Source organism: Ananas comosus, linkage group 4 (assembly GCF_001540865.1).
Source record: "Ananas comosus cultivar F153 linkage group 4, ASM154086v1, whole genome shotgun sequence".
Classification (NCBI taxonomy): domain Eukaryota; kingdom Viridiplantae; phylum Streptophyta; class Magnoliopsida; order Poales; family Bromeliaceae; genus Ananas; species Ananas comosus.
The window spans coordinates 180,679-206,327 of NC_033624.1; the positions used below are offsets into that span (position 1 = coordinate 180,679).

General features: G+C 39.7%; 4 protein-coding genes across 4 annotated transcripts; 1 reads left to right on the top strand and 3 right to left on the bottom strand.

Annotated features, from left to right (window-relative positions):
- Positions 1,177–2,496, bottom strand: LOC109708667 (peroxidase 5-like). The gene is made up of 3 exons (XM_020230483.1): positions 2,230–2,496; positions 1,513–2,007; positions 1,177–1,374 (listed from the first exon to the last, which is right to left on the bottom strand). Exons 1-3 carry the CDS (start codon positions 2,458–2,460, stop codon positions 1,177–1,179), a joined length of 924 nt encoding a protein of 307 aa, XP_020086072.1. The 5' UTR covers positions 2,461–2,496.
- On the top strand, positions 9,782–11,953 carry LOC109708676 (peroxidase 5-like). The gene is made up of 2 exons (XM_020230490.1): positions 9,782–10,089; positions 10,786–11,953. Exons 1-2 carry the CDS (start codon positions 9,850–9,852, stop codon positions 11,536–11,538), a joined length of 993 nt encoding a protein of 330 aa, XP_020086079.1. The 5' UTR covers positions 9,782–9,849; the 3' UTR covers positions 11,539–11,953.
- On the bottom strand, positions 18,256–21,137 carry LOC109709439 (1-Cys peroxiredoxin PER1). The gene is made up of 4 exons (XM_020231685.1): positions 20,911–21,137; positions 20,606–20,754; positions 19,911–20,057; positions 18,256–18,698 (listed from the first exon to the last, which is right to left on the bottom strand). The coding sequence occupies exons 1-4, from the start codon at positions 21,026–21,028 to the stop codon at positions 18,453–18,455; spliced, it is 660 nt and encodes a 219-aa protein (XP_020087274.1). The 5' UTR covers positions 21,029–21,137; the 3' UTR covers positions 18,256–18,452.
- LOC109708668 (protein ROOT PRIMORDIUM DEFECTIVE 1) lies at positions 23,284–25,623 on the bottom strand. The gene is given in 4 exon segments (XM_020230484.1): positions 23,284–23,631; positions 24,121–25,386; positions 25,388–25,491; positions 25,494–25,623. Coding segments are annotated over 3 exon segments (1,248 nt in total). The 3' UTR covers positions 23,284–23,631; positions 24,121–24,372.

Genomic DNA, 25,649 nt, shown 5'->3' on the forward strand with positions numbered 1-25,649 from the left:
GAGGCGGAGAGGAGGAGAAGAGACGAGACGAGAGGTGGCTAGGGTTTTTCGAGGGAGAGACCGAGAGGGTATATATATATATATATATATATATATAGGACCCGATTTTGTGGGCCTGGATTTTCAAGCCCATTTTGGCCCATATAAACTGTGCATTGACACTACGGCCTAATATGGCTGAGTTCGAATATAGCCCCATTGTGGCCTACGAACGAGTTTGAAGGTGAGGGGCACAGTATGAGGCCTATTATGGCCCTGAAATAACCACTTTTTTCATATTTTTTAGGATAAACTTCAAATGGTTTTATATTTTCTCACTTTAATATTTTATAATTTAAAATGTATCAATTCAGTAGTCTGTGGTTTTATTTTTTCCTTTTTATCAGCTCCTCTATTAACATTTCGTTAAATTATCTACAAAAACTTTTGCTAACATTAGTTTTAACTTTGTCAATGATTTAACCAAAAAAAATTAGTGAAAGAGATAATAAAAAGAGAAAAAAAATCACAGGGTACTAATTTGATATACTTTAAATCACAAGTACTAATATAAAAAAGTGCGAAACTACAGGGATGATATTTGAAGTTTTTCTTATATTTTAAGGAGGATGACCCAACATTAGGCCCATTATGTCCCAGGAGAGAGTTTGAAAGAGGAGAATGATATAGGCTCACTATGGACCAAAAATAAATTTCGAGCGCCAGTACAAAACAATGTAGGATGCAGTAAGACCCACAGGCCCATTATGAGTGGAAAAAGATGCAGACAATTGTTGGCCCATTATGAGTGGAAAAATTTGGATCCATATGCGCGCACTCAAGTATTATAACATAGTTTAATACTCCAATTTAATCAGGGAACAAGAAAACCAAAAAGGAACTTGATTAACATAATCAACGGGTACAGCATAAACACTCGATTCCTTTCCTAATCGGAAAGAAGCGAATGATTATTACAAATAAATTAATTAAACAAACTTCTCAAAAAAAAAAAACAAAACAAAACAAAACAAGATAAATGCGAAGTTTTTTGTGGTTACACCAACCCTCGATTGCATGAAAAGCCGCCGAATGAAGCAAATCCAACTAAAATAATTTTGACACTGGAACGAAATAGACGCAAAAAACAAATTTTGAATCTCGCACACGCATGCACGCAAGCAAATTGATTGTCGATCAGTTCGCCACCCTACAATTCTTCCTGATCCGGCCGCCGTTGGCGCTGGTGAGTATCTCGATGGCGCCCATCTTCACCATCGCCTTGTTGAAGCTCCTCGGCCACGTGTACGGCTGGTTAGAGCTTTGGTTCACCAGCGCCGCCGCCTGCGCGTTGTTCAGCAACGTCTGGTCCGACGTGAAAAGCACCTTGTGCGCCTTCACCAGCTTGTAGTACCTCGTGTTGAATCTGTATCACACGACCACCTTAGTGTGAGTATATGAAGAATATATATATATATATATAAATATCATTCTTTATCAGCTTAAATTTTTTTTTTTTTTTNTGTCGACCACCGGGTCCCCGCCGCCGTTCTCCGGGCACTTGGTCTTCAAGTAGGCAGCGAAGTTCTTGTCCATGGACGGGTCGACGCCGTCGGGGGAGTTCCAGGAGTAGAGGCGGTTCGAGAAGGAGGAGCAGTGCGACCGGCCGACCGCGTGGGCCCCGGAGAGGATGACCATGTCGTCCAGGGTCAGCCCTTTGACCGCGAACATGCTCTGGATCTGCGAGACGTCGCCGAAGGGCGGGGGCAGGAACTGCATGGCCTCGGACGAGCTGGAGGTGCTGCCGTCGAGGCGCCCCGAGGGGACAGTGTAGTTGACGCCGCCCAGCAGGACCACCAAGTCGCGGGCCGCGAAGGCCAAGATGTCGGCGCAGGAGACTTTCCCGGGGCATGCGGACTCGAGCCGGGACTTGGCCGTGTCGATCACTTCGAACCCTCGCAGGCTGAGGTTCGGCGGCGCCGTTTTCTCCGTGTTCGGTCCGTCGAGAAGCACAGAGGCGTCGCATCCCTGGTGCAACACAATACAAATTTCATTAGATTTGGATCGGCAACCTCTTCCTATTTCAAAGTGTTCTTGGAGTTGAGAATATATAATAACAACTAATTTCAAGGTGTTGTTATAAAATGCTAAAATTTATAGACACAGCTGTAATTAAGTTTCAGTCGATCAGTTCAATTAGGTGAAAAATGTATAAATAAGTAATGAAGGGTTAATTAAATATGTATGTACCCTAACAAAGCAATCGTGGAAGTGGAGCCTGATGAGGCCTGCGCCAATGCCGCGGTCGCCGGAGCCGGTGATGGCGCTGCGCACAGCGTCTGCAACGATGCCTTCGGCGTTCGGGCATTTCGACTTGTAGTAGCCGACACTCAGGGATGCCGAAGATTGAAGCATGCATTGGATCGTAACCACTGAGAGCAAAAAAGAGGCAAAAATGGGCTTGTAATTAGCTCTCCTCATTTTCGCACTCGTGTTCACGTACTGTACTCACACAAAGATATATACAAAGATGAGGATTTAGTAGCAAGTAAAGGATTAAGAGAGTGATTAAGAGATGGATGAGAGAAGCTGCTTTAGTGCCATTGTATTTATAGGTGAGAAATTAGAGAACTCGAAATACTACGTGAGTTTAATTACGATATTATAATGGAACGTGTGCACCACACCGATCCTTCGTTCCAAATTATTTGCTCGTTTACTGTATGCATGCCACCCTACTAAAAAAATATTTGCATGTTAAGAAAAAAATTAAAAACTAAGTCTTTATAAGCGATGGAGTACATATATAATGTTACTAAAATTAGGGCCTCAGTGACGTGCAATCAACAAAGCAAAAGATGTAGGCTTCTAAATTAAGTCGCGTTAATAATTAAGACTAGTATATATATGTTTATCGACTATTGGAATTATTTTTGTTATTCTATGTGGTTTGTTAGTTAGTCGACCGATCATGAAAAACTTAGAATTTAATTTTGACAATGACAAGTTGTTAAGGCCCGATATAAACTTCCAATTATTCTTCGAAGTCTAATTAATTAATTAATTAATTAATTAATTTGGTTCTTCACTTTCGCACCATAAAATGAACTATAGGAGGCCATGTATACACACACATACACATATAGCTCGTTTCCTATATAAAAATGGGAAAATTCAAAATAATGTGCTTCTCCACTCTGCATTGAGGATCCGGCGAAGTTGACTACAATGACATTGATTTTCCCATTTAATACTAGGTCTCGGTCCAATTAATTAATACTTCAGCAACGAATACATAATAATTGAGCAACAAATAAACGATGGGCATGATAAACGGGTGATGATTAGCGATTATTAATGTTGCAATGATCGACCAAATTAAGTTGATTGAGTAATTGATCAACCTCTCGAAGGCTATTAATTCTGTATATGCCTAATGGATTACGACTATACCCTCGATCGCACATTCTACAATTGTGTATATGAAACATTAATTGAACAATGTGATTAGCACGATCAATGCGATAGCACATGATGCAAACACTTTCATCTGTCAATTTGCACGCATGTACATTGTATCATACGTGCACAAGCACAGAATTTTTCGATCAAATTAATGGATGGCTTCTTGCTGAATTCAGCTGCGTTAGGTTCTCGCAGTTTCGTTCGTTGCAAGTCAAGTGTAAGTAAGATGATTCTCATGAGGCCATGAACTCAAAGTTATTTTCTTTTCTTTTTTTTATTCTTTTTTGGATTTTAAAGTTTCGGAGGTATCATGAGTCTCTTGTCCCGCAATGATTTTTGCTGGTACAATTCGATCGCATGCAATTTTGTGTGTGCGGCCACAATTACTGGCTCTTAACCAAATCTCCCTTTTTTCAACAAATAATAATAATAATAATAATAATAATAATAATTGGTATCTCCGAAGAGACCTCTTAACCAAAATCATTATGGTGTCACCCTTTGAATTAATGGGTCCAATTTTCTACCTTTTATGGCAGTAATTTTTATAGTCCAAAAAGCAAAATATATAGAAATTAAGTAATTCACTAAAATACGTTGACATTTTTGTTGCGGAGAGTATCTAAAATGGTGGTAATAAGCGCAAGATACTAGTGGGCTAAAAGAAATAAGAGCTCGAGACTTAGTTCGACCAAAATTTGTGTATATCCAGTAACAAAGTTAGAGTCCATGGGCTCCATCAAACCAACTCCATGCCTGCATATCGAACATATTTAAGGCCCAAAATATCTACCAGTTTCGCTTAATTCGTTGGAATTAATGGAAGGGAATTAACTTCATATATAAGCATACATCTATAAAAATGTAATTGTTTTATCAGTAATAACGCTCAAGTGAGATGTAGCTGTTTGATCTTACTTTCTTCGACGCAATATGTTTCTCTAACACAATTGCTGCCCATTTGATATATAGTGGCCTTTATTGGTGCAATGCATCCTATTGCTGCAAAAATACAAAATATATGCTGATTACAAATTGGAGTTTTTGCTCGTCACATTGTGACATGGTTTGGTGTCTCAATGCGAAACTGAGCCAAATAAGTCCTAAATGTTCAGAGAGCAAAATAACTCCTAATCTTGCTTGAGCATTATATATCATCTCTAATACTATATATGTAATTTTCATCTACAAAAACATTAATAAGATATATAGTCTTACTTATAGTTTTGTATTATATATTGGTTTCTATGCTCAAAGTATTTTTAGACCACAAATTATCAATTAAAATCCATGTTTAAACATTGAATTTTATTGTGGTATTGTCAACATATGTTTGATTACACTAATAATTCATTTGACTTTCCAGGACATAATTTAATTTGTAAGAGTCGTTTCAAGCTCGATGGAATGTTACAACTACCATTTTTAGTGATTAGCAATATCTTCACATTAATTAATAACTATATAACAATGAGAATGTACATATGTTATATTCTTTTGGTTTTCTATTGGACCTGGTCATTTTGGTGTACAACTACGTGCATATATAATTGGTCAAATAGATCGGTTGAGATTCCCTACAAATATCTACAATTTGTTAGGACAATCTTGTTGAATAATTTGGGGTGTAAATTCCTATAATAAGGAACTTAATTTGCTTTCCCCATTCATTACTTAACTACTTGTTGCTAATAGTAATTGGCACAGCTATATATGTTTAGAATAGGAAGATAGCTAGCACGCTATCCGCTTCGTTTCATTTCATTTAGAAATAAATTTAGCTGAAAATGTGAATCAACTAGGATTCGAACTTGGGACCTCGGGTACCAACCAACAAGTTCTTTGCCACCTGCTCTAGAGGTGGTCGGTGGAATTTTCGATTTTCATTCTATTTTGGCCTTGATCCAAGGGGATTATTGTCTTTCCTTGACCTTTATTTCCCCAATTCCTTATTCGATCTATAACATATAGAATAAAGACCCCTTTATTATCCATCTTTTATCTCCTTGTGATGTCCTCTATAACATTAACCAACACGTTATCTTAGAATAACATACCTGTCAACAAATTAATGAGTAAGGTTCTGGTCAAAGTAATTAGTTGATCCAATCCAACCAGTTAAATTGGATCTTAGTATCATTATATACACGAATGAAAACTTAGCCAATTCATTAATTATAAGCCCCATCCACTGATCCACCCCCACAGCTTTAAATTCAACCTAGCTAGGATTTGCTTATAANTCTTCGCTATTACGCCAGCTGGCGAAAGGGGGATGTGCTGCAAGGCGATTAAGTTGGGTAACGCCAGGGTTTTCCCAGTCACGACGTTGTAAAACGACGGCCAGTGAATTGTAATACGACTCACTATAGGGCGAATTCGAGCTCGGTACCCGGGGATCCTCTAGAGTCGACCTGCAGGCATGCAAGCTTATTCCATTGTAGTTGAGGTGACGTGTGAAATTTCCACCACCATTTAGTTAGAAGGGCTTGGTTCATGGTCGCGACATCCAAGATACCTAAACCACCTTCTTTCCTGGACTTACAAACGTTTTTCCAAGCCACCAGACAACCCGTGCCAGGGTGGTCACACCCCCCGTTCCAGAAAAAGTCTCTTCTTAGTGATTCGATACGCTTAATCACCCAAGTAGGTGTTTTGAAAATGGATAGAAAGTACAGTGGTAGATTGGTTAGAACCGCGTTAACCAACGTAAGTCTACCCCCCCTAGATAGGAGCTTGGCCTGCCAACCCCCAATTCTACGATGTAACTTTTGAATCATCTCCTCCCATGCCGCCCTGGGAGGTGTTTTGGGAGAGAGAGGTAATCCCAAATACTTGGTCGGAAGAATACCCAATCTGCACTCAAGTATGTTCGCTAATCTAGCACCTTTGCCGTCCGTCTTACCCAGATAGTAAAGTTCTGATTTCTCCCTGTTGATTCTCATTCCCGAAGCCCATTCGAAAAGATGCCAGAGGAACCTAAGGTTTTCCACGCACCTACTTCTAGCCTCACAAAAAAAGAAAGTGTCGTCCGCGAACTGAACGAGTGTTATCTTGCTTGCCTCAGATGGGCCTATACCATGGATGAGATTATTAAAGTTTGCCTCGGCAGTCAGCCGAGCCATACATTCCGCCACCAATAAGAATAGATAGGGTGAAAGCGGATCTCCTTGCCTTACACCTCTTCTCGTCTTTATCCATTTGGTAAGCTCTCCGTTGACCAGCACTGCCATTTTAGCGTTACACACACACGATTCGATCCAGCCGCACCACTTGTCATTGAAACCCCACCAACGTAGTATTTGGAATAGGAATGGCCAGGAAATCCTGTCGTAGGCCTTTTCGAAATCTACCTTGATACCCACTCCTTCAATGTTCTTTTTACAACCCCAACCGATAAGCTCGGCGACAGATGCGTACGCGTCAGTAATATTCCTGCCTTTCAAGAAGGCTGATTGAGTAGGGGATATCAGACCCTTCATGACCTGTTCAAGCCTGTTAGCCAAGACCTTAGATAAGATTTTTTGAATCCCGTTCAACAAACTTATGGGCCGAAAGTCAGTCGCTCGCACTGCTCCCTCCTTCTTAGGAATAAGGCAAATGAAGGCGTAATCGATGGGCGCCGTGGAGAGCGTCCCCTCGAACAGTCTACAATTTGTTAGGACAATCTTGTTGAATAATTTGGGGTGTAAATTCCTATAATAAGGAACTTAATTTTAGATTAAAAAGCTATATATGTTCCTTTTCTACAAATCAATCCCTAACAAAGATTTTAATTCGTGCTTTCCCCATTCATTACTTAACTACTTGTTGCTAATAGTAATTGGCACAGCTATATATGTTTAGAATAGGAAGATAGCTAGCACGCTACCCGCTTCGTTTTATTTCATTTAGAAATAAATTTAGTTGAAAATGTGAATCAATTAGGATTCGAACTTAGGACCTCGGGTACCAACCACCAAGCTCTTTGCCACTTGCTCTAGGGACGGTCGGTGGAATTTTCGATTTTCATTCTATTTTGGCCTTGATCCAAGGGGATTATTGTCTTTCCTTGACCTTCATTTCCCCAATTCCTTATTCGATCTATAACATATAGAATAAAGACCCCTTTATTATCCATCTTTTATCTCCTTGTGATGTCCTCTATAACATTAACCAACACGTTATCTTAGAATAACATACCTGTCAACAAATTAATGAGTAAGGTTCTGGTCAAAGTAATTAGTTGATCCAATCCAACCAGTTAAATTGGATCTTAGTATCATTATAGACACGAATGAAAACTTAGCCAATTCATTAATTATAAGCCCCATCCACTGATCCACCCCCACAGCTTTAAATTCAACCTAGCTAGGATTTGCTTATAACTTTGAACGAATGTCTACTAAATTTTTTTAAAAAAACTAAGATATACGCACACATGTTAATGTTATAGGAATACATACTTAGCCAATCCATGCATGCATGCCCTATATATGCATCCACAACGTTTCAAGCTACTAAAGATTTGGTTTTTGATATTCTCTTAATTCTTTTAATTCTTAATTTTTGTATATTGACATTCTTTTAATTTGAGTTAAATATATGGAGATCCCCTCAACTATAGTGTAAATTGAAAAGACCTCTCATTTTGTTTATTGACGTACATTCTTTTAATTCCTAATTTTTCTCCAAATTAAATGTCTGTAATCAATTAAATATCAAATGGATCATCGGCTTATATGTCCTATAGTGACTAAATTTATCAAAACTTTAATCTCACTAGTTAAAACAACTCAAATAAAATGAAAAAAATTAAGAACTCGAGTGAGCTAACCGTAAAAGAAATTTCGTTGAGAGGCATATTGCAATATTGTATAGTACATTCAGTTTGAGGGTCTCATTAGATCTACAGTATATCTCTTAGATCGATCTATGTATACATGCATGTTGAGGTGGTGGAAGAATTATTAATGATCGTATGATCTCTAACTGATAAATTAATGCTCATCACACGCCATATACGACAACCAAAGAATTAATTTGAGTTAATTAGTAATTAATTTGAGTTAATTAGTAATTAATTATATCACAATTTGTGACAAGCGCCAGCTCCAAAGCACCAAGCTCCCACACTTTCCTTTTAAAAATTAGGAGCTGTGGCTAATTATTAATGAACATTAAGCAAAACCGCAGCCCCAGTTGATACTGCTATTGGTCAACCTATGTCACATGATTCTCATTTACACTTGCTAACATGCTCAATTTAATTATATCATCCTCTGATATGTGGCCTCTTCCTAAGTACTCAGCACCAGCTTCTGAAATAATCAATATATATACCTACCCTAAAAAAAGTATTCCATGTATTATATGAGATGGAGTGTGCTAGCTAGTGGATATACATGCATATGACAGATGTATTTATTCTTATTATTTATTTGCAATCTTCTAGTTTGTTCATTTATTAAAGACCAAGACTTTCACATTTGTCTTTTCACTCTCTCTTTTTTTTTAATACTAAAATCTAAAAAAGAAAGAGTTTAAAAATTCATAAGATTTCAACTCTCGGATGAGAATTATACCTACAATCCTTTTTGGATCGTAGACTTAGCATTGCTCAAAATTCTAATACACATTCTAAAAATTCTACAACCAATATTTCCATAAAAGTCTAGCAAGGCCAATCATGGGGTCCCTCGTAATCAAAATCTGCATGCTTAATTTTAGTGTCCATTAATTAATTCTACATTGAACTGTAGCGCCAATATATTTGAGTGTTTGACAAATAAACTGATTTAGAGTCTCAACTCTCGACTGTAGGTAAGAACAAAATTTAAAATTCAAATAATAATATTATTAATTTATAACTTCCTGAATATACTGAAAAACAAAGTACAGATGAAATTTTGATATAAACTTTTTTTTTTCTTTTCCTAATAGCTAAAACATTAAAGCATTACAGTAACCTAGAAGAAGAGGCTCTTGGGACTAAATAAACACGGGAAAAAAGTCAAAATAATAATTAATTTTTAAAAAAACCCCAAAGAACCGGTAGGTAGATAGGTTGTGCGGTAAAAGTCAACTTGTGAGCTGGTGCTACCCATGTTTACATAAGTTTGCCTCAGAAACTGCACGCCCACGTTCTAGTTTTGCTTTAATATCTTTGTTTTCTTCATCCAATGTTACACAAATTATTATATAATATACGAGAATCGGACGTACAAGCCTTATCTTTCTCTTTAGTTTACTTGGGCCACGTTCTCTATCTTCCTGTTTAGTTTACTTGGGCCAGTTCCTAGATCTCCTTGCCATCTATAAATACCACCCACTACTGCTGCAACTCTCCTCATCACTACACCACCTTCTCGATCTAAAGCTTATTGAGTTTAGAAATTAATTAAAAGCTAGCGCATATACAGAGAGATGAGGAGGAGGAGCTCCAATATTGTTGCATTCTCATGCATGTTCTTCATCTTGGCCTTGCAAGCCATCCTCCCTATCTCCTCTGCTTCCCTTCAATTCGGTTTCTACGATTACAACTACAAATGCAAGAGAACTAATGTCGAGCTCCTCGTGAGGGGCGTCGTCGCAAAGGCTATCCGGAAGGACCCCGGCGTCGGCGCGGGCCTCATCAGGATGTACTTCCACGACTGCTTCGTTAGGGTAAGACCTGCATGCATGCTCTCTCTTCTTTTCTTCTTCTTTATTACAAGCATATATGTAGAGGCTAGCTAACTAGGACTCAAAGTCAAATTATAAACCAATTAAACTTTTCTTTTTCTTTTTCTTTTTCCTTTTTGAGAAGAATTAAACTATTAGACATATAATCTATATATAATGGCAGCATTTGTGTGCCAGGTACAACATATTTACAATATATCCATTAGTGTTTCGTTCTATACATTGCTAAATCCCACCAAACTAGCTAGTCATCATCGAAAGAGCATATTTTGTTTCTAATTTTTTAAAGTGAACTTAATTATCGAATGAGCATTCTCGAAAACTTTAAATAGCTACATGGATGTACGAATGCAACGAACGCATGCAATAATTTCTCTAAAGAAATTAAAAGATTTTTTTTTTAGAGATAGATAGCACGGTACTTGCTTCATTTATTTCATTTAGAAATAAACTTAGCTAGAAATGTGAATCAACTAGGATTCGAATTTGATTCTCGGATACCAATCATCAAACTCTTTGTCACTTGCTTTAGGGACGACCGGTAAAAAAAATTAAAAGATTAATTAAAAGAAAAAGAGAGAAAAAGAAAAATTCTCCCGCCCAATATTCTTCAATCTGGACGCTACTTATAATTCATCACCGGGTATATATATATCCCGGCGATCGACATACATGCAGGGCTGCGACGCCTCCGTCCTCCTCGACCCGACCACTGCCAACCCGACGCCCGAGAAGACATCCGTGGCCAACTTCCCGAGCCTGCGCGGCTTCGAGGTGATCGACCAGGCGAAGGCCAAGCTGGAGCGCCGCTGCCCCGGGGTCGTGTCCTGCGCAGACATCGTCGCCTTCGCAGCCCGCGACGCCGCCTTCTTCCTGGGCCGCATCTCCTACCCCATCCCCTCGGGCCGCCTCGACGGCCGCATCTCCCTCCAATCCGAAGTCCTCCAAAACCTGCCGGCCCCCTCCTTCAGCCTCTCCCAAAACGAGGCCTTCTTCGCGAACAAGGGCATGTCGCCCGAGGAGATGGTGACGCTCTCCGGTGCCCACTCCATCGGCCGGTCGCACTGCTCCTCCTTCACGGACCGCCTCTACCCGACGGAGGACCCGACGATCGACCGGTCCTTTGCGGGGATCCTGAAAGGAATGTGCCCGCAGAACGCGGCGGTCGACGGCGTCGTGCCCCAGGACATTGTGACCCCGAACCGGCTGTCCAACCAGTACTATAAGAACGTGAAGGCGCACAAGGTGCTGTTCACCACGGACCAGAACCTGATGAGCTCTTCCGATACGGCAGCGATGGTGAAGGAGAACGCTAGGAACCAGACTGCGTGGAAGGCCAAGTTCGCGGCGGCCATGGTGAAGATGGGGAACCTCGTCGAGCTCACGGGGCCGCCAGGCGAGATCAGGAAGAATTGCCGTGTCGTGAACTAGCTGTATAGCTAGGGGCCGAAGATCGAGTTTGCATGCACGCATGCATGGCGTTTTCATTCTACGCACGTACGCGTACGTACGTAAGTTATTCGATCTCATGCATGCATGCATGCGAACGTAACGATGAATAATTCTCGCGAGGATGCGTGGAGTTGATTTATTATCTGGTCGATCGTCGTGTTGTGTTTTGTTGTGTGTCTAGCTGGTTCTTCTGTTCTCAATTTGTTCTTTCTTTTTTGTGTGTGCGTGTGTTTTTGGTTTTCATTTCCTTCAAATATTTGCAATTCGGGTTTAATTTGAGCAATTGTTGCTTGTAATTGTAGAAATTTGTATTTGCAAGGTTGTACCACTCAATGGAACCTTCGAGTGCTGTTCCAAATAATCTCCATTTAATTACTTTTTTGAGTTCCAGTTACATCTCGATCGATTTGCTATTTTACATATACACTGAACTACTCTATTGTGCAAATCATATATGTATAGTTCTCTTCCTTTTGTTACATGCCTCCGAATTAAAAAGATTCCACATAATGTCGAGCAAAAGTTTCACCTCAACAAATACGTTATAGATAAACATGTCCGTGTTAATTAAGGCTATATATATATATATAGCCCAAGCACAAAGCTCGAAACGCCAAGCTTCTACTTAATTTCTATTTAGGAGCTCAACATGACAAATTAACACGCAAATTAATACAATAATTGCATTAGTAAATTTAAAATCTTTGGAGCACGGCCACTCGTGTTGCTGACAGACCCAAAATGTTACAAGGTCTTTCCTTACTGTCCGCCACTTGGTGGGTGGTTTGGACCGAAAGGAATAATATCATTTTTAGAGGAAAACGTACACCCGACTCCATCCCGCTCCCTAGAACGTGTCACCCTCCTCCTGAACTCATGGGACGAGCTCCGCTGATTAGCGTCTACTGATACTTCCAGTTTCACTGATCTCTGTTTCGATTGAACTGGCCCTACTGTTTGTCTTCCTTTTTCTCTTTCCCTTTGGATTCTGTTTTTTTTCTTATGCTTTTTCTTTTTTCTGCTTTTCTCGGAGGCCTTGGCTGCTTCCATACTGTATGCCTAGCTAGTTCATTTCACTCAATGAATGAAGCGGGTAGCTTGCTATCTATTTATCAAAAAAAATATATATATATTAACTACAATATCGTGTGATATATAATAAATGGATTTCGGTGTACTGATGCCCAAAATCAAATATTTAATTAACCCTTAACCCATCAAGTTTTACCTGTCTTCCATTAATTTCATCTGCTTCTTACGAGGCATTGCACTTGTTAATTTCACATTCCATGAGAAAAACATATTGTTAAAACGATGAATTAATGGATTATCAATACTACTAGTATAGAGACCCGCGCGATACAGCGGGTAGATAATAGAAACAAAATTTTAATAAAATTTATATTCACAACTTATTGATGTATAAGAAGCTATACCCATATTAAACATAATCAATTTGTATGACTAAATTCAACTATTAAAAAAAATAAATTATAGTTAGAAGTTTATATATATTTTTTAAAATCATCGAAATACAGTAAGAGACATATAATTTTATCGTATTATGTGCACTTTAAATATTCCGTTGTGAAAAATAAAAAAGAGCTAGCTCCAGCGCAGCTAAATCAACCTAGTGGGCACTTATATGAGCCGCGGCTCGATTTTGCGGAACGATGCTTCTCGAAGGAGACAACGTTCTTCGCATGCTCTTCTTCTTCTTCTTCATCTTCATCGTCCTCATCATCTTCGTTAACAAAATAAGAGAGAGAGAGCTAGATGAGTATTGGGTGGACAATTAGATGATGATATTTTTTTTGCATGAAAAATAAGAGGCCGTGCAAGAAGAGAGGGGGGTGGGGGATTAATGGAGGTGGGGGTGGATTGGTGTTGTAAAGCCCATTTATTTATAGAATATAGTGCCTATAATTAAATGTTGCATTTTCGATTAATTAATTTTCATGATTTCAAAGGATTGGGAGGTGAAGGGTTTTGCGTTGAAAAGAGATTTGAATGAGAAGAAATGACTAATATTGAAGAGAAAAATGAGTAACATATAAATTAAAGAGCACATTAATTACTTGTTATTAAATAAAGAGGAGGGGAGGGGAAAAGCCAAGAACAAATGTGAGTTCAAAAAAAGGGTTAGTAAGGTTGAAAGAAAACTTGCCATGTGGCAAAAAATATTGGTAATTCATTTAGGTTAATAGATGTTACCTTTTATGCATTGTCCCAATTATTATTAATAATTATCAAAGTATGTGCTCTGCTCACTCGGACCACAGCAATATATAAAGTAAACCTTCGTATAATATTGCACGTTTGTTGCATGTGCATTAGTACGACTTTGCCTCATGTTTGGTTCATTTAACTGATCAATTTTTTCGACAATGACTATATAAAAAGAAATAAACTAATTAAAAAAAAATCCTATATATCAACTTGATTGAGATATTAATAGAAGTCAAAAGATCTATTTATTCAAAGGGCATTTATTAACTCTCTATAGACATTAATGTAAGCTAATTTAAAAAATCTTTTGTGTTTCGCAAGCTAGTTAAATCTTAGCTGTCCTGAAGTTCTAGTTACCTTGGGTGATACGAATTTAATTTATGTTTATTATGTGAAATTCCAGATAGAAATATTAGATTGCAGTTGTACATATAAACATATAAACAATCCTGAGGAGATAACATGTATGATGAAGGTGAAGTTTACACACCTATGAATATACCTAGCTAGCTATTAGTTTAAAGTGTACGCATATATATTTGACTTAATTTGATACTATAAATGCTATGATCTAGCACCAAGCACTTGGTGCTACCAAATTTTTTGGCGTTAGATGTACCCTTTTGATCATTTTCATCCGTTAGATCTTACTTTTCAACCAATCACCCACTCAACCCTAGGGGGGCCATATCATCCTAATCGCACATCTCTTGATCCAATGACAAAAAACTTGGTAGCATCAATGACTTAGTGCTATTAATAGTATATTAGCTTAGTTTTATATATATATATATATATATATATATATATATATATATATANAATTTCACATTCCATGAGAAATTAAAACATATTGTTAAAACGATGAATTAATGGATTATCAATACTATGTTACCTTTTATGCGTTGTCCCAATTATTATTAATAATTATCAAAGTATGTGCTCTGCTCACTCGGACCACAGTAATATATAAAGTAAACCTTCGTATAATATTGCACGTTTGTTGCATGTGCATTAGTACGACTTTGCCTCATGTTTGGTTCATTTAACTGATCAATTTTTTCGACAATGACTATATAAAAAGAAATAAACTAATTAAAAAAAATCCTATATATCAACTTGATTGAGATATTAATAGAAGTCAAAAGATCTATTTATTCAAAGGGCATTTATTAACTCTCTATGAACATTAATGTAAGCTAGTTTAAAAAATCTTGTGTGTTTCGCAAGCTAGTTAAATCTTAGCTGTCCCGAAGTTCTAGTTACCTTGGGTGATACGAATTTAATTTATGTTTATTATGTGAAATTCCAGATAGAAATATTAGATTGCAGTTGTACATATATATATAAACAATCCTGAGGAGATAACCTGTATGATGAAGGTGAAGTTCACACACCTATGAATATACCTAGCTAGCTATTAGTTTAAAGTGTACGCATATATATTTGATTTAATTTGATACTATAAATGCTATGATCTTCCAAAAAGAGGATGAGAAAAATTGAACTTTGGAACGAGCAGTTAATTTAGTTTGAGAATCATGAAATTTATCTAGCAATATGGTATATATATATATATATATGTAGAGTCCGGCTACTATACTATTAATAGCACCAAGCACTTGGTGCTACCAAGTTTTTCGGCGTTAGATCTACCTTTTTGATCATTTTCATCCGTTAGATCTTACTTTTCAACCAACCATCCACTCAACCCTAGGGGGACCACATCATCCTAATCGCACATCTCTTGATCCAATGGCCAAAAACTTGGTAGCATCAATTACTTAATGCTATTAATAGTATATTAGCTTAGTTATATATATATATATATATATATAGTAGGGCTACTGTGCTATTAGAAGCACAGCAGCTCTTGTGCTCCTAACTTTCTAACCACCTATCAAATTTGATGGGTGGTTAGAATGAGAGAGGGAGGCGATATTGAAGAGAAATTCAAGGAGAAGAGAGATTTAAGCACCCAATTTCTCCCCAATATCTCTTCTCTCTCTCATTCTAGCCACCCATCAAACTTGATGGGTGATTAAAAAATTAGTAGCATAAGGACTGCTGTGCTCCTAATAGCACAGTAGTCCTTCTCTATATATATATATATATATATAATTTGGTGGTCTTACGAAGATATATACGGAGCATGTGCAGCAACGTTGTTTCTGCAGTGATGTGATGATCGCCCTACACCTGTTGTATCTTCAAGAAGATTCACTCTTTGCTATGAAGGAGAGGAGAAAAAATACTACATAATTTGAGTAGGGTTTTATTAATTACTGCTAAGCACAGAGCACAGAACAATTAAAAGTTCTCATTGAGGGAAGGAAATCTTATAGCAGGAACATTTTTAATTTGATTCGTCATTGATTACGCTTTGGCGTACAGATCTTAAAAAAATTATGATTTTTTAAGATATAATGGAGCATTCGGAAACCTGTCCTAATCAGGTATTGTCTTAATTATTGTATATATTCAGGGCACGTGTTGCGTTCCTTGGGATGCGGCATGTAGGAGCACTGTACACATATAATTTTTTGGGCCACCGAAAGTGAAAAAAATAAATTAACTATCAGCAGTACATATTTATTTTTATTATTTAGTTCAAAGTAATTTTATTTTTACTCAAATTTTAAATTCTTTTAAATACTGTAATTAACTTCACCTCATTCAAACTGAAGTCAATTATAAGGTATACTTAAAAGTTAAAAAATTTCAACTCCATATCTATAAAAAATAAAAAACAAAAAAAAATCGCATAAATTTTATTTTACTAGAAAATCTGCTTCAACATAAAATTCACCAGGTCCCTATTTTTTCTTTTCTTTTCTAGACTAATTGCACTTTTGATCCTTAAATTATAGGGTTATTTGCATACACGTCCCTACAAATATAGTGAATTGCGAAAATATTCCTGCAAAACGGAAACGCCATAAATTGTCCCTGCAAAAGTACTAAGTTATGCAGATATGTCCCTACCGTCCAGATCTATTAGAAAATTTTCGTTAACCACGGTTAAAATACTTAACCATAATTAATTATAGTGTGAATTGACGTATTTACCCTTCTTCCTTTTCCTTCTTCTTCGTCGCCGGCGAGGAGATGCGGCCGCGACGGCGGCGACGGTGGCGAACCCTCTTCTTTTTCCTTTTCCATCTTCCTCTTTTCCCTTCTTCTTCCTTCTTCCTCTTCCTCTTCCCTCTTCTCCGTCACCGGCGAGGGAGAAGAACCTCGTCGGGGTCGGCCTCGGAAAGGCGGGCGAGTTTCTGGATGAGAAGCTCGAGAGCGTTGTTGTCAACGAGGGCGTGCGCGGGGTCGTCGTGGTCGCCGAGGACGTCGGCGTCGGTGAGGTCGGTGAGGAGGGAGACGACGTCGACGGCGATGTTGGCGATGTCGTGGCCGAGGAGGCCGACGAGGGAGGGGACGGCGTTGAGGGCGACGAGCTTCGGGTAGAGCTCTGGTGCCTCGGCGTTCTTCCCTCTTCTTCGTCGCCGGCGAACCCGACCCCGCGCCGCCGCCGCCGTCGTCTGCTTCGACGGTCCGAAGAGGAAGAGAAAGAGAAAGAGAAGGGAAGAGGAAAACTTTTGGAGGGATATATTTGTGAGGGTAAAATGGTCATTTCACGAATCCACTGTTAAAAAATAAACAGATCACTAACGGATGTTAACCGAAGAAATATATCTGCATAACTTAGGACTTTTACAGAAACAACTCATGGAGTTTCCGTTTTGCAGGAATATTTCTGTAATTCACTATATTTGCAGGGACGTATATGCAAATAACTCTAAATTATAAACATTTTAATCCTTAAACTGTAATATCCTATCATAATTTCTGACTAAAATTTTTACATTATTATAATGTACCGTTAACACAGCAGTAGTGCAACATCTAATTATTTTCACGTCATAAACTAAAATATTACTATATTACTATATTACTATCTTAACACCTATCAACGGCATCACCACTTAGTGCAAACTTAATTTGAACCATTTAAAAAATTTAGCCAATAATTACTACAAATTTAATTTGAGAACTACCACATCACAAGCCTCAATTGAGCCCTTATTTAATTACACACAAACTTCAATAAAAGAACTAGTAGTTATATTAGTCTTTAATTACAAGTTCGTGAGCTAACAAATCACATCTCAAGCGTTCAGAAAATTATTTGAATCAATGCATATGCAGTAGGATTACTCTCTTTCTATCTAAAATTTACATCTCATTACCTGTCCCTAAAATCTAATCTCTCTCTGTTTTTCTAATAACAACTCAGGTAAAAATCCTAAGCAAGAAATCTTAACCAGAAGTACCAAACACAATTTGCGCAGAACCTGCATGCCGTGCACTATTCCTCACACTGCAATAGAATCAGATCAACAAGCTGGAAATTAAAGTTCTACGTTAACATCAACATTTGCAACATAAGCCAGATACGTACGCGCTTAACATTCAGATCCCAAAATGGAAGTTAAAAAGAGTCGAACTAGTCTCTTTGCAATCCATGCACCTCAGCGCACACAGCACAAGCATACATATACATAAAAACACACACATATATAGACTTACAGGTAGTACACTACGTCCATAACATTTGATATTATGTATTAACTCGACCTATTTTTAACTTGTGCATAGATATATGTATGGGTTTAGACGTTGGTGAAGCGTAGGTATCCCTTCTTGGAGGGGAGATCAGCAGTCTCCCATCCGTTGGGGAACATTTTCTTGGCCTCCTCGTCGGTCACGCTGGGCCCGATCACGACGGGCTCGCCGGGCTTCCAATTCGCAGGGGTCGCCACCTTGTGCTTTGCCGCCTTCTGCACCGAGTCCACCACCCTCAACACCTCATCCATGTTGCGCCCCGTCGACGCCGGATACAGAAAGCTCGCCTTCACCTGAGGGTACGTGGTTCGGGTAAATCCAATTGAGAAGAAAGGAAGCTATGTGTAGTAGCTAGTAATTAACTAGTTGTTGTACGAAGCAACTCTCACAAGAATAGAAACGATTCTTCCGTAATCCAGAAGCTCGATCTTTACAAGCAGTACTTCTTATCTAAGGTTGGCAAAAGAAACTAGGCCGCATTAATTGTTTTTTTTTAAAAAAAAAAAAATTTAAACCCTTATTATATAATTTGAATTTGAAATGTGTTATCTTACATTGTGTTACAATCATGTGACGTACGACAATCATGTGCTTAATTCAGAACTAATGCTTTTCATATACAAATTTTGAATTGCGCTAGAACTACAACTCAAAATGGGATTTGAATGCCACTACTCTGTAGAAGGGCCACCTTTTTTCTACCAATCTTATCACTCCTTCCCTATTTTTTAAAAATAAAACTAAAAAACTGAAAGAAAAAAAGAAAAGAAAAGAAACTCTCTAAGAGTTACAACTTGTATGAAGGGCAGTAGACTTGTATTCTCAAATATTTTATCACTTCATCACATACAATCTTCGCCAACAGAGACATCCCCATATACCTTAGTAGGCATACCAGTACTAGCAAAACCTGTACATCAAAATTCTGAGAAGATACCTACTCTAATCAATTGTTAGAGCAAGTAACAAAGAATTTGATAATGGTTTCAGATTTGAAGCCCTGTTGCTTCAGATTCTGACAAAATTTAACTGCCATATGGCGCACGGCCTTGACTCTCGTCTCTGTTTGCACAATTTTGCATGTAATACCTAAGGATGGATAGGTACCCCAAAGTCCTTTCTGCCCGTTAATCTCATGAGATACAAATACCACCTTTCTATTATAATAAATACTCTGGACTTTGTGGTTGGTATTCGAGACCCAAGTTCGAATCCTAGTTCATTCACATTTCCAGATAAGTTTATTTCTAAATAAAATAAACGAAGCGGGTAGCGTGCTACCTATTTCTCAAAAAAAAAAAAAAAATACTATGGACTTTTTCATTAAGGAATTGGTTTGATTAAGAAGCTCCGCGAAATTAAACCACTAAAAAGGCACCTAAAATCCGAATACTGAACAGGTTTTTTTAGTAACGTTAATCCATACCAAAGCCTCAAGTTCATGCATAAGATTTCCAATCATTAGAATTTAAACTGCAAAAGCGGGTTTAAATTAAAAAAAGTACCCGCTTATCAGGTCCCACAATATGGAGAGCCCTCGACGGAAGTGCCTTCCCCTTGGAGTCCTTCTCGTCCGGGTCCACCATGTTCAGCTCTTTGATCACCTCCCCCTTCGGATCCGCCGCTATCGGATATGTTACATGGCAACCCGGCTGTACTCAAATATTTTCCCCAAAAATAGGAAAAAAAAAAGTGCTGAAATTAATTACTGGGCAGCAATATATATGGTACCAAATGAAAATTAAATAAATAAATATATATATATATAGAATTAAGTTGCTATACTATTAATAATACAAAATACAAAATGCTTGGTGTTATTAGATTTTTTTAGTTCTTGGATGAACAGACGTACGGTTAGTTAGTAAGGTTAAGTGAGTAGTTGTTAAATATATAGTACAATCTACAATCTAATAATCTAATAGATAAGAATAATCAAAGAATAGATTTAACGAACAAAAAAATCGATAATATCGAGCATGTGATACTATTGATACGATTGATAGTATAGTAACCGAAAACTCGCTCTTTCTCTCTCTCTCTATATATATATATATATTAGATAAAATGATTGGCCAATTGATTAATTTTGATCGATCACCGTGTAGGCCTCGATGTCTTTGATCCACTCCTTGTGNCTCTATATATATATATATATTAGATAAAATGATTGGCCAATTGATTAATTTTGATCGATCACCGTGTAGGCCTCGATGTCTTTGATCCACTCCTTGTGCGACTCGACGCTGTCGCACGACAGTCCCAGCAGCTTCACCCCGCGCTTCTCGAACTCCGCCGCGTACGCCGCCATCTTCCCCAGCTCCGTCGTGCACACCGGCGTGAAGTCCCCTGCGAAATCCAGTCAAAGATTCCCCAAAACTATTACTGAAAATTAAAGAAGAAACGCTACGAGCTAGTGGAAGTGCTTCTACACGTACGAAGCATGCATGTGTATATATATATATATAGCATGCACGAACTAACAAGTAGCCACTTCATCCGTACCGGGGTGGGAGAAGACGATGGCATAGCCGTCGCCGACGAACTCGTGGATTCTGATCTTGCCGTGGGTGGTCTCCAACGCCAGGTTGGGGATGGTGTCTCCGATCGTCAGCCCCGGCATGGCTTCTTCCCAACCTGATCGATCGATCCAACTACTTCTTCAACACGTACTAGTCTTACTGGTGATTACTAACTAACTAGCTACTACACACTTCTAGCTACTTCTATTAATTCCGAGAAATGGTTTTTGGAACTGGGTTTGGGCTTCTCATTTTTATAGCAGATTAAAAGTGGCGACACGTTTCGAGCACGTGGAGACACGTGGATGGCGTCGTGGCAGCAGGTTTGTTATTTTATTTGTCGAAAGATGAGGGATGTGTACATGGATCCGTACCCACTGCCCGTTGCCACCGAAACGTGTCATGCTGTTCTTCAAAGTGACGAGCCTTTGAAACTTGTAACGGCCTTTACGTACAATAATAATAACTTAGGTCTCATATTAACTTTTTATTTTTTAAATTAAAACTTTATATATTAAAAAAAATACAGAAAAGAGTAATAAATTATAAAAATTATTCAACATATTTATTTAGTAATAAAAAATAAAAATTTAAAATAAATTAATGTTTATTATTTAATTGGATTCACTATAAACTAACCATTAAGAATAATAAAAATTTACTTCACCACATTAAATAATATAGGACTAATATATTTTTTTTTTTTGAGAGGAAGGTAGCACGCTACCCGCTTCATTCATTGATTTGGTGAATTAAGCTACAAGTGTGGGGCAACTAGGCCCCGCGGAATGGTCAAGGCAAGGTTAAAAAAAAAAAAAAAAGGTACAAAAGTACTAAATTGATCCGAGCAGCGGTTCCCACTCCTTCAGCAGTTTCTTGAGACTGTTTACCGCTATCCCTGGGTTAGGCCAGATATTCCGAAAGATCATATCGTTCCTGGCCTTCCAGATAATCCATCATTATTAGGTCAATAAGACCGGAGCGCTTGTTCAGATGTGTGTTTTTCTCCCTCCACCTGTCCCAAACTAGGTTCACATCGACCCCCAGATCAAGAGCTTGGATGTCTTCCACCCCTGTCACCTATACAAACTTACCAAATACACACTTGGTGAATAGATGATCCGCTGATTCAACCTCCATCCCACAAAGCACACAGGTTGGATCCTGAATCCACCCTCGCTTGACAAGCCTATCTCTTGTGAGGATTCTTTTCTTGAGAAGCAGCGACACGAAAACTTTAACTTTCAGTGGGATTGTAAGACTCCAAATACGTGTGGCTCGTTCATGTCTCGTACCGCCGTCCAACAAAGCCGAATAGGTGAATTTGACCAAGAATATAGGACTAATATTTAAAAAAAAAAAAGGTTGAGGATATAAAATGAGGCCTATTCTGAATCTCTGATACTCAAATTATAATATATGTCACATCTTAATTCTCAAATTTTAATTTATTATAATTTTTTTAATTTAAAATTTAAAAATTATCAATTATTCAAATTTCACAATCTAATAATTTTTTTTAATGTTCTCAAAGATCTTCGTGCGTGTTACGCCTTTGACTCTAACCCGGGCCGGTCTGGAGCAAGTCAAAGTTAATATCCTTTCCAACGAGAAAGAGGGAATTTTGAAAAAGGGCTTCGAATATTTCGACCATAATAAAAGCCTTCAAATTAACCGATCTGACCTGCCATCCCATTTCCCAGCAAGTATGGAATATCGCTGGAAAGGCATATCATTAAACAGTGCATCTTTCTTTTTTTTTTCTCTTTTTCGATTCCCATATTAGTTTTGTAATTTAAAAAAAAAAAAGAAAAAAAAAAGAACTAAACTAGTTAACTTCGGATCGAGAAAAGGTGACAGCTGAATCCACGAGATAACACTACTGGTTCAAAGGAGAAATGTGCAAAACAATCATGGTATTCCTCAATTCCTTTCCTAAATTGGGCGACTCATCTCCACAATTATGCATCTTTTCCCATTTAACTAATTGAGATAGCATATCATGCGGGTTGAGTAGGTTGTATGTACCTTCCCACAGTATCTTCTTTTCTGATCACACCAGAAAAAGGATATTTCAGCTCAAGAGAGAGACCAATAGCCGGACAGATTTTGAAAGTAGACAAATGGTGGCTCTATCATGGGGGAATCTGTGCTCACTATAACAAGCAACAACAGGAAATTTAAGCACACAATTAATGTGAAATTGCACAGAAAATTTAGCAGTAGATGAGCACAGAGTACTTATTCTGAAAGCTGATCTCTTCGTTTACGAAGTGGTAGAAATTTCATTTCATTCAGACTCTCCAGTGTAAAGATGTGCGGCATATAATTAGTTCAGCTGGAAGGTATCTACTAGTAAAGATATGGTAACAGCTTAAAGCTGAGATGCGTATTTGAATAGCAACTTAGAACCACAACAATCCATGTCTACCATCTTGTCGAACGGATGGAACGCCAAAATTGGCTTTGAATTGTTAACAACCCTTCTCAAACAAGCCAAAATTGGTGTCCGCATACAAAACAAACACTTAATACATCGTCCAAGATTTTAATACTTTTGCTCCTTTCATGTACTTTTCTTAAGGCACAAAGCAGCAACAGCAACAACAACAACAACAACAACAAAAGAGTCCTTCCCCTTCTATATTCTGAATCTCACAGTCCAACCCATTCTAAAGCCCTCAAATAGTGGTTACTGATAGAGCTGTTCGAAAGCAGTGAAGGATCAACGTACAAAAGTACCACCAGTTCCCCAACTGCATCAAACTTCTTTAAGACGAGTAAATAGATGTACAGAGAAAGGAACAAGTATGGTAATCAGTGGCTAATGCCTACCTGGTTGTGATTGTCAGATGAGTCATTTAGACCTAAGCAAGTCAGTGATTGTCAGAAGAGTCATTTAGACCTAAGCAAGTCACAAAATCGCAGACGGAGACTTTGGCATATATACTTGTCTTGCTGGGGTTTCCACATTACATTCAACTAACAGGTTAAAACATGATGCACGCGACCAAAGTTGAACTAGCACACAAGCAATGACCTAACGAACTTGATCCAGCACAAAGTTAGTAAGAAGATTCACATGGGGAGTGGTAAATCGGTAATACCGTCATGCAAAGGTTACTGAACATTATAAGAAATCAAAATGGTCTATAGATAAGAAGCTCAAGTAATAAAAGTGTTAACAACTTACAAAGGTTCTGTCTGCATCTGAATCGAATGCCTCAACAAAGATAAACTCCGGGCATTGATCTACTACTCCTGTTAGAGAATCAATGATGAATAATTCAAATCACATCCCCATCCATCTGACGATTCAAGCAAATCTGCTTGCTCCGAACTCGTAGCAAATCCCCACTCTCACGCCTCTGTACAAATACAATGACAGCTCTCCTTCTTCTTTTCCTCCTCCTTGTGAGACAGAAGAACAAACAGGTGGTGTGCATTACGACGTCTCACCGCCGTCGCCCGTCTCAGCAGCGTTCTTTGCAGCCATCAGCTCCAAGTCCCTCTCCAACTCCTCCTTCCGCCTCTTCATCGCCTCCATGTAATCCCTGTGCCCCTCCTCCATCATCTCCACGAACTTATCCTTGATCGCCAGCAGCGGATCGCGGTCGACGAGCTCCCCGAGCTCGTCGTAGGCCTCGCGCAGCATCGCCGTCTTGATCCCGCCCTTGAGCGAGACGTAGAAGATGCCGGGGTGGCGGGTGAAGGCGCTGGCGAAGGCGTTGGAGAGGCGGAACTCGTCGCAGAACTTGCCGAGGATGGGGACCGCGGCGCGCTTGTGGAGGGTGAGGGAGAGCAGCTCGTGGAGCAACCCCACGGCGCGCTTCTCCATCTCGCGCGAGGCCGGGTGGAGGGCGGAGGCGTCGGCGTAGGGGGAGATGTAGGGGAGCTCGAGCCAGTCGCGCGCCCACTCGCGCATCTCCTTCTTGAGGTAGAAGCCCCTGGGGAGGCGGACGGCGAAGTTGGGGCGCATGCGGACGCCGGTGAGCTCGGACTCGGCGTCGGCGCGGGCCTCGACGGCGGAGCGGGCGTAGGAGTGGTCCCAGGCGACGAGCTCGACGAAGCAGGGGCCGTGGCCGGGGTGGCCGGAGAGGCGGAGGAGGTCCGGGTGGGCGGGGACGAGGGAGGTGAGGAGGTCGTCGGGGAAGCCGAAGTCGCGCTTGACGCAGAGGAGCTTGTCGGCGGGGAGGGCGCGGTGGCGGGACATCATGAGGAGCTTGACGAGCTTGGCGAGGAGGAGGGGCTCGTGGAGGGAGAGGAGGCGGTCGCGGAGGGCGAGGAAGGAGAGGAGGGAGGGGGACGGGCGGAGGAAGGGGACGGCCGGGGAGGGGGAGGAGGGCCGGATGCGGTCCGGGTAGAGCTCGAAGAGGTTGGGGTAGCGGCGGAGGAAGGTCGGCACGCGGAGGGGGAGGCGGAGGCGGGGGCGGCGCTTCTCCAGGTAGCGGAGCGGGATGCGGACGGCCGGCTACCGCGAGAACCTCCCGGATCGCACGCGCCCAGCAGAGGCCGTAACCGCTTGTCCGCTCGATGGCCGAGTCCAGCGCGCGGGTCCCGCCCCCCACGGCACCTTCAGGCTCGACACCCCTGCGTCGGAGACACACACACCGTTTCGCGCGCCCTGCCTGCTGCTGCTGCTGACCGCTGACCGAGCGTCTGTCAGGGACGAGAAGAGCGACGAGGACGAGGGCATGGCGCTCTCTGTCTCTGTCTCTCTCT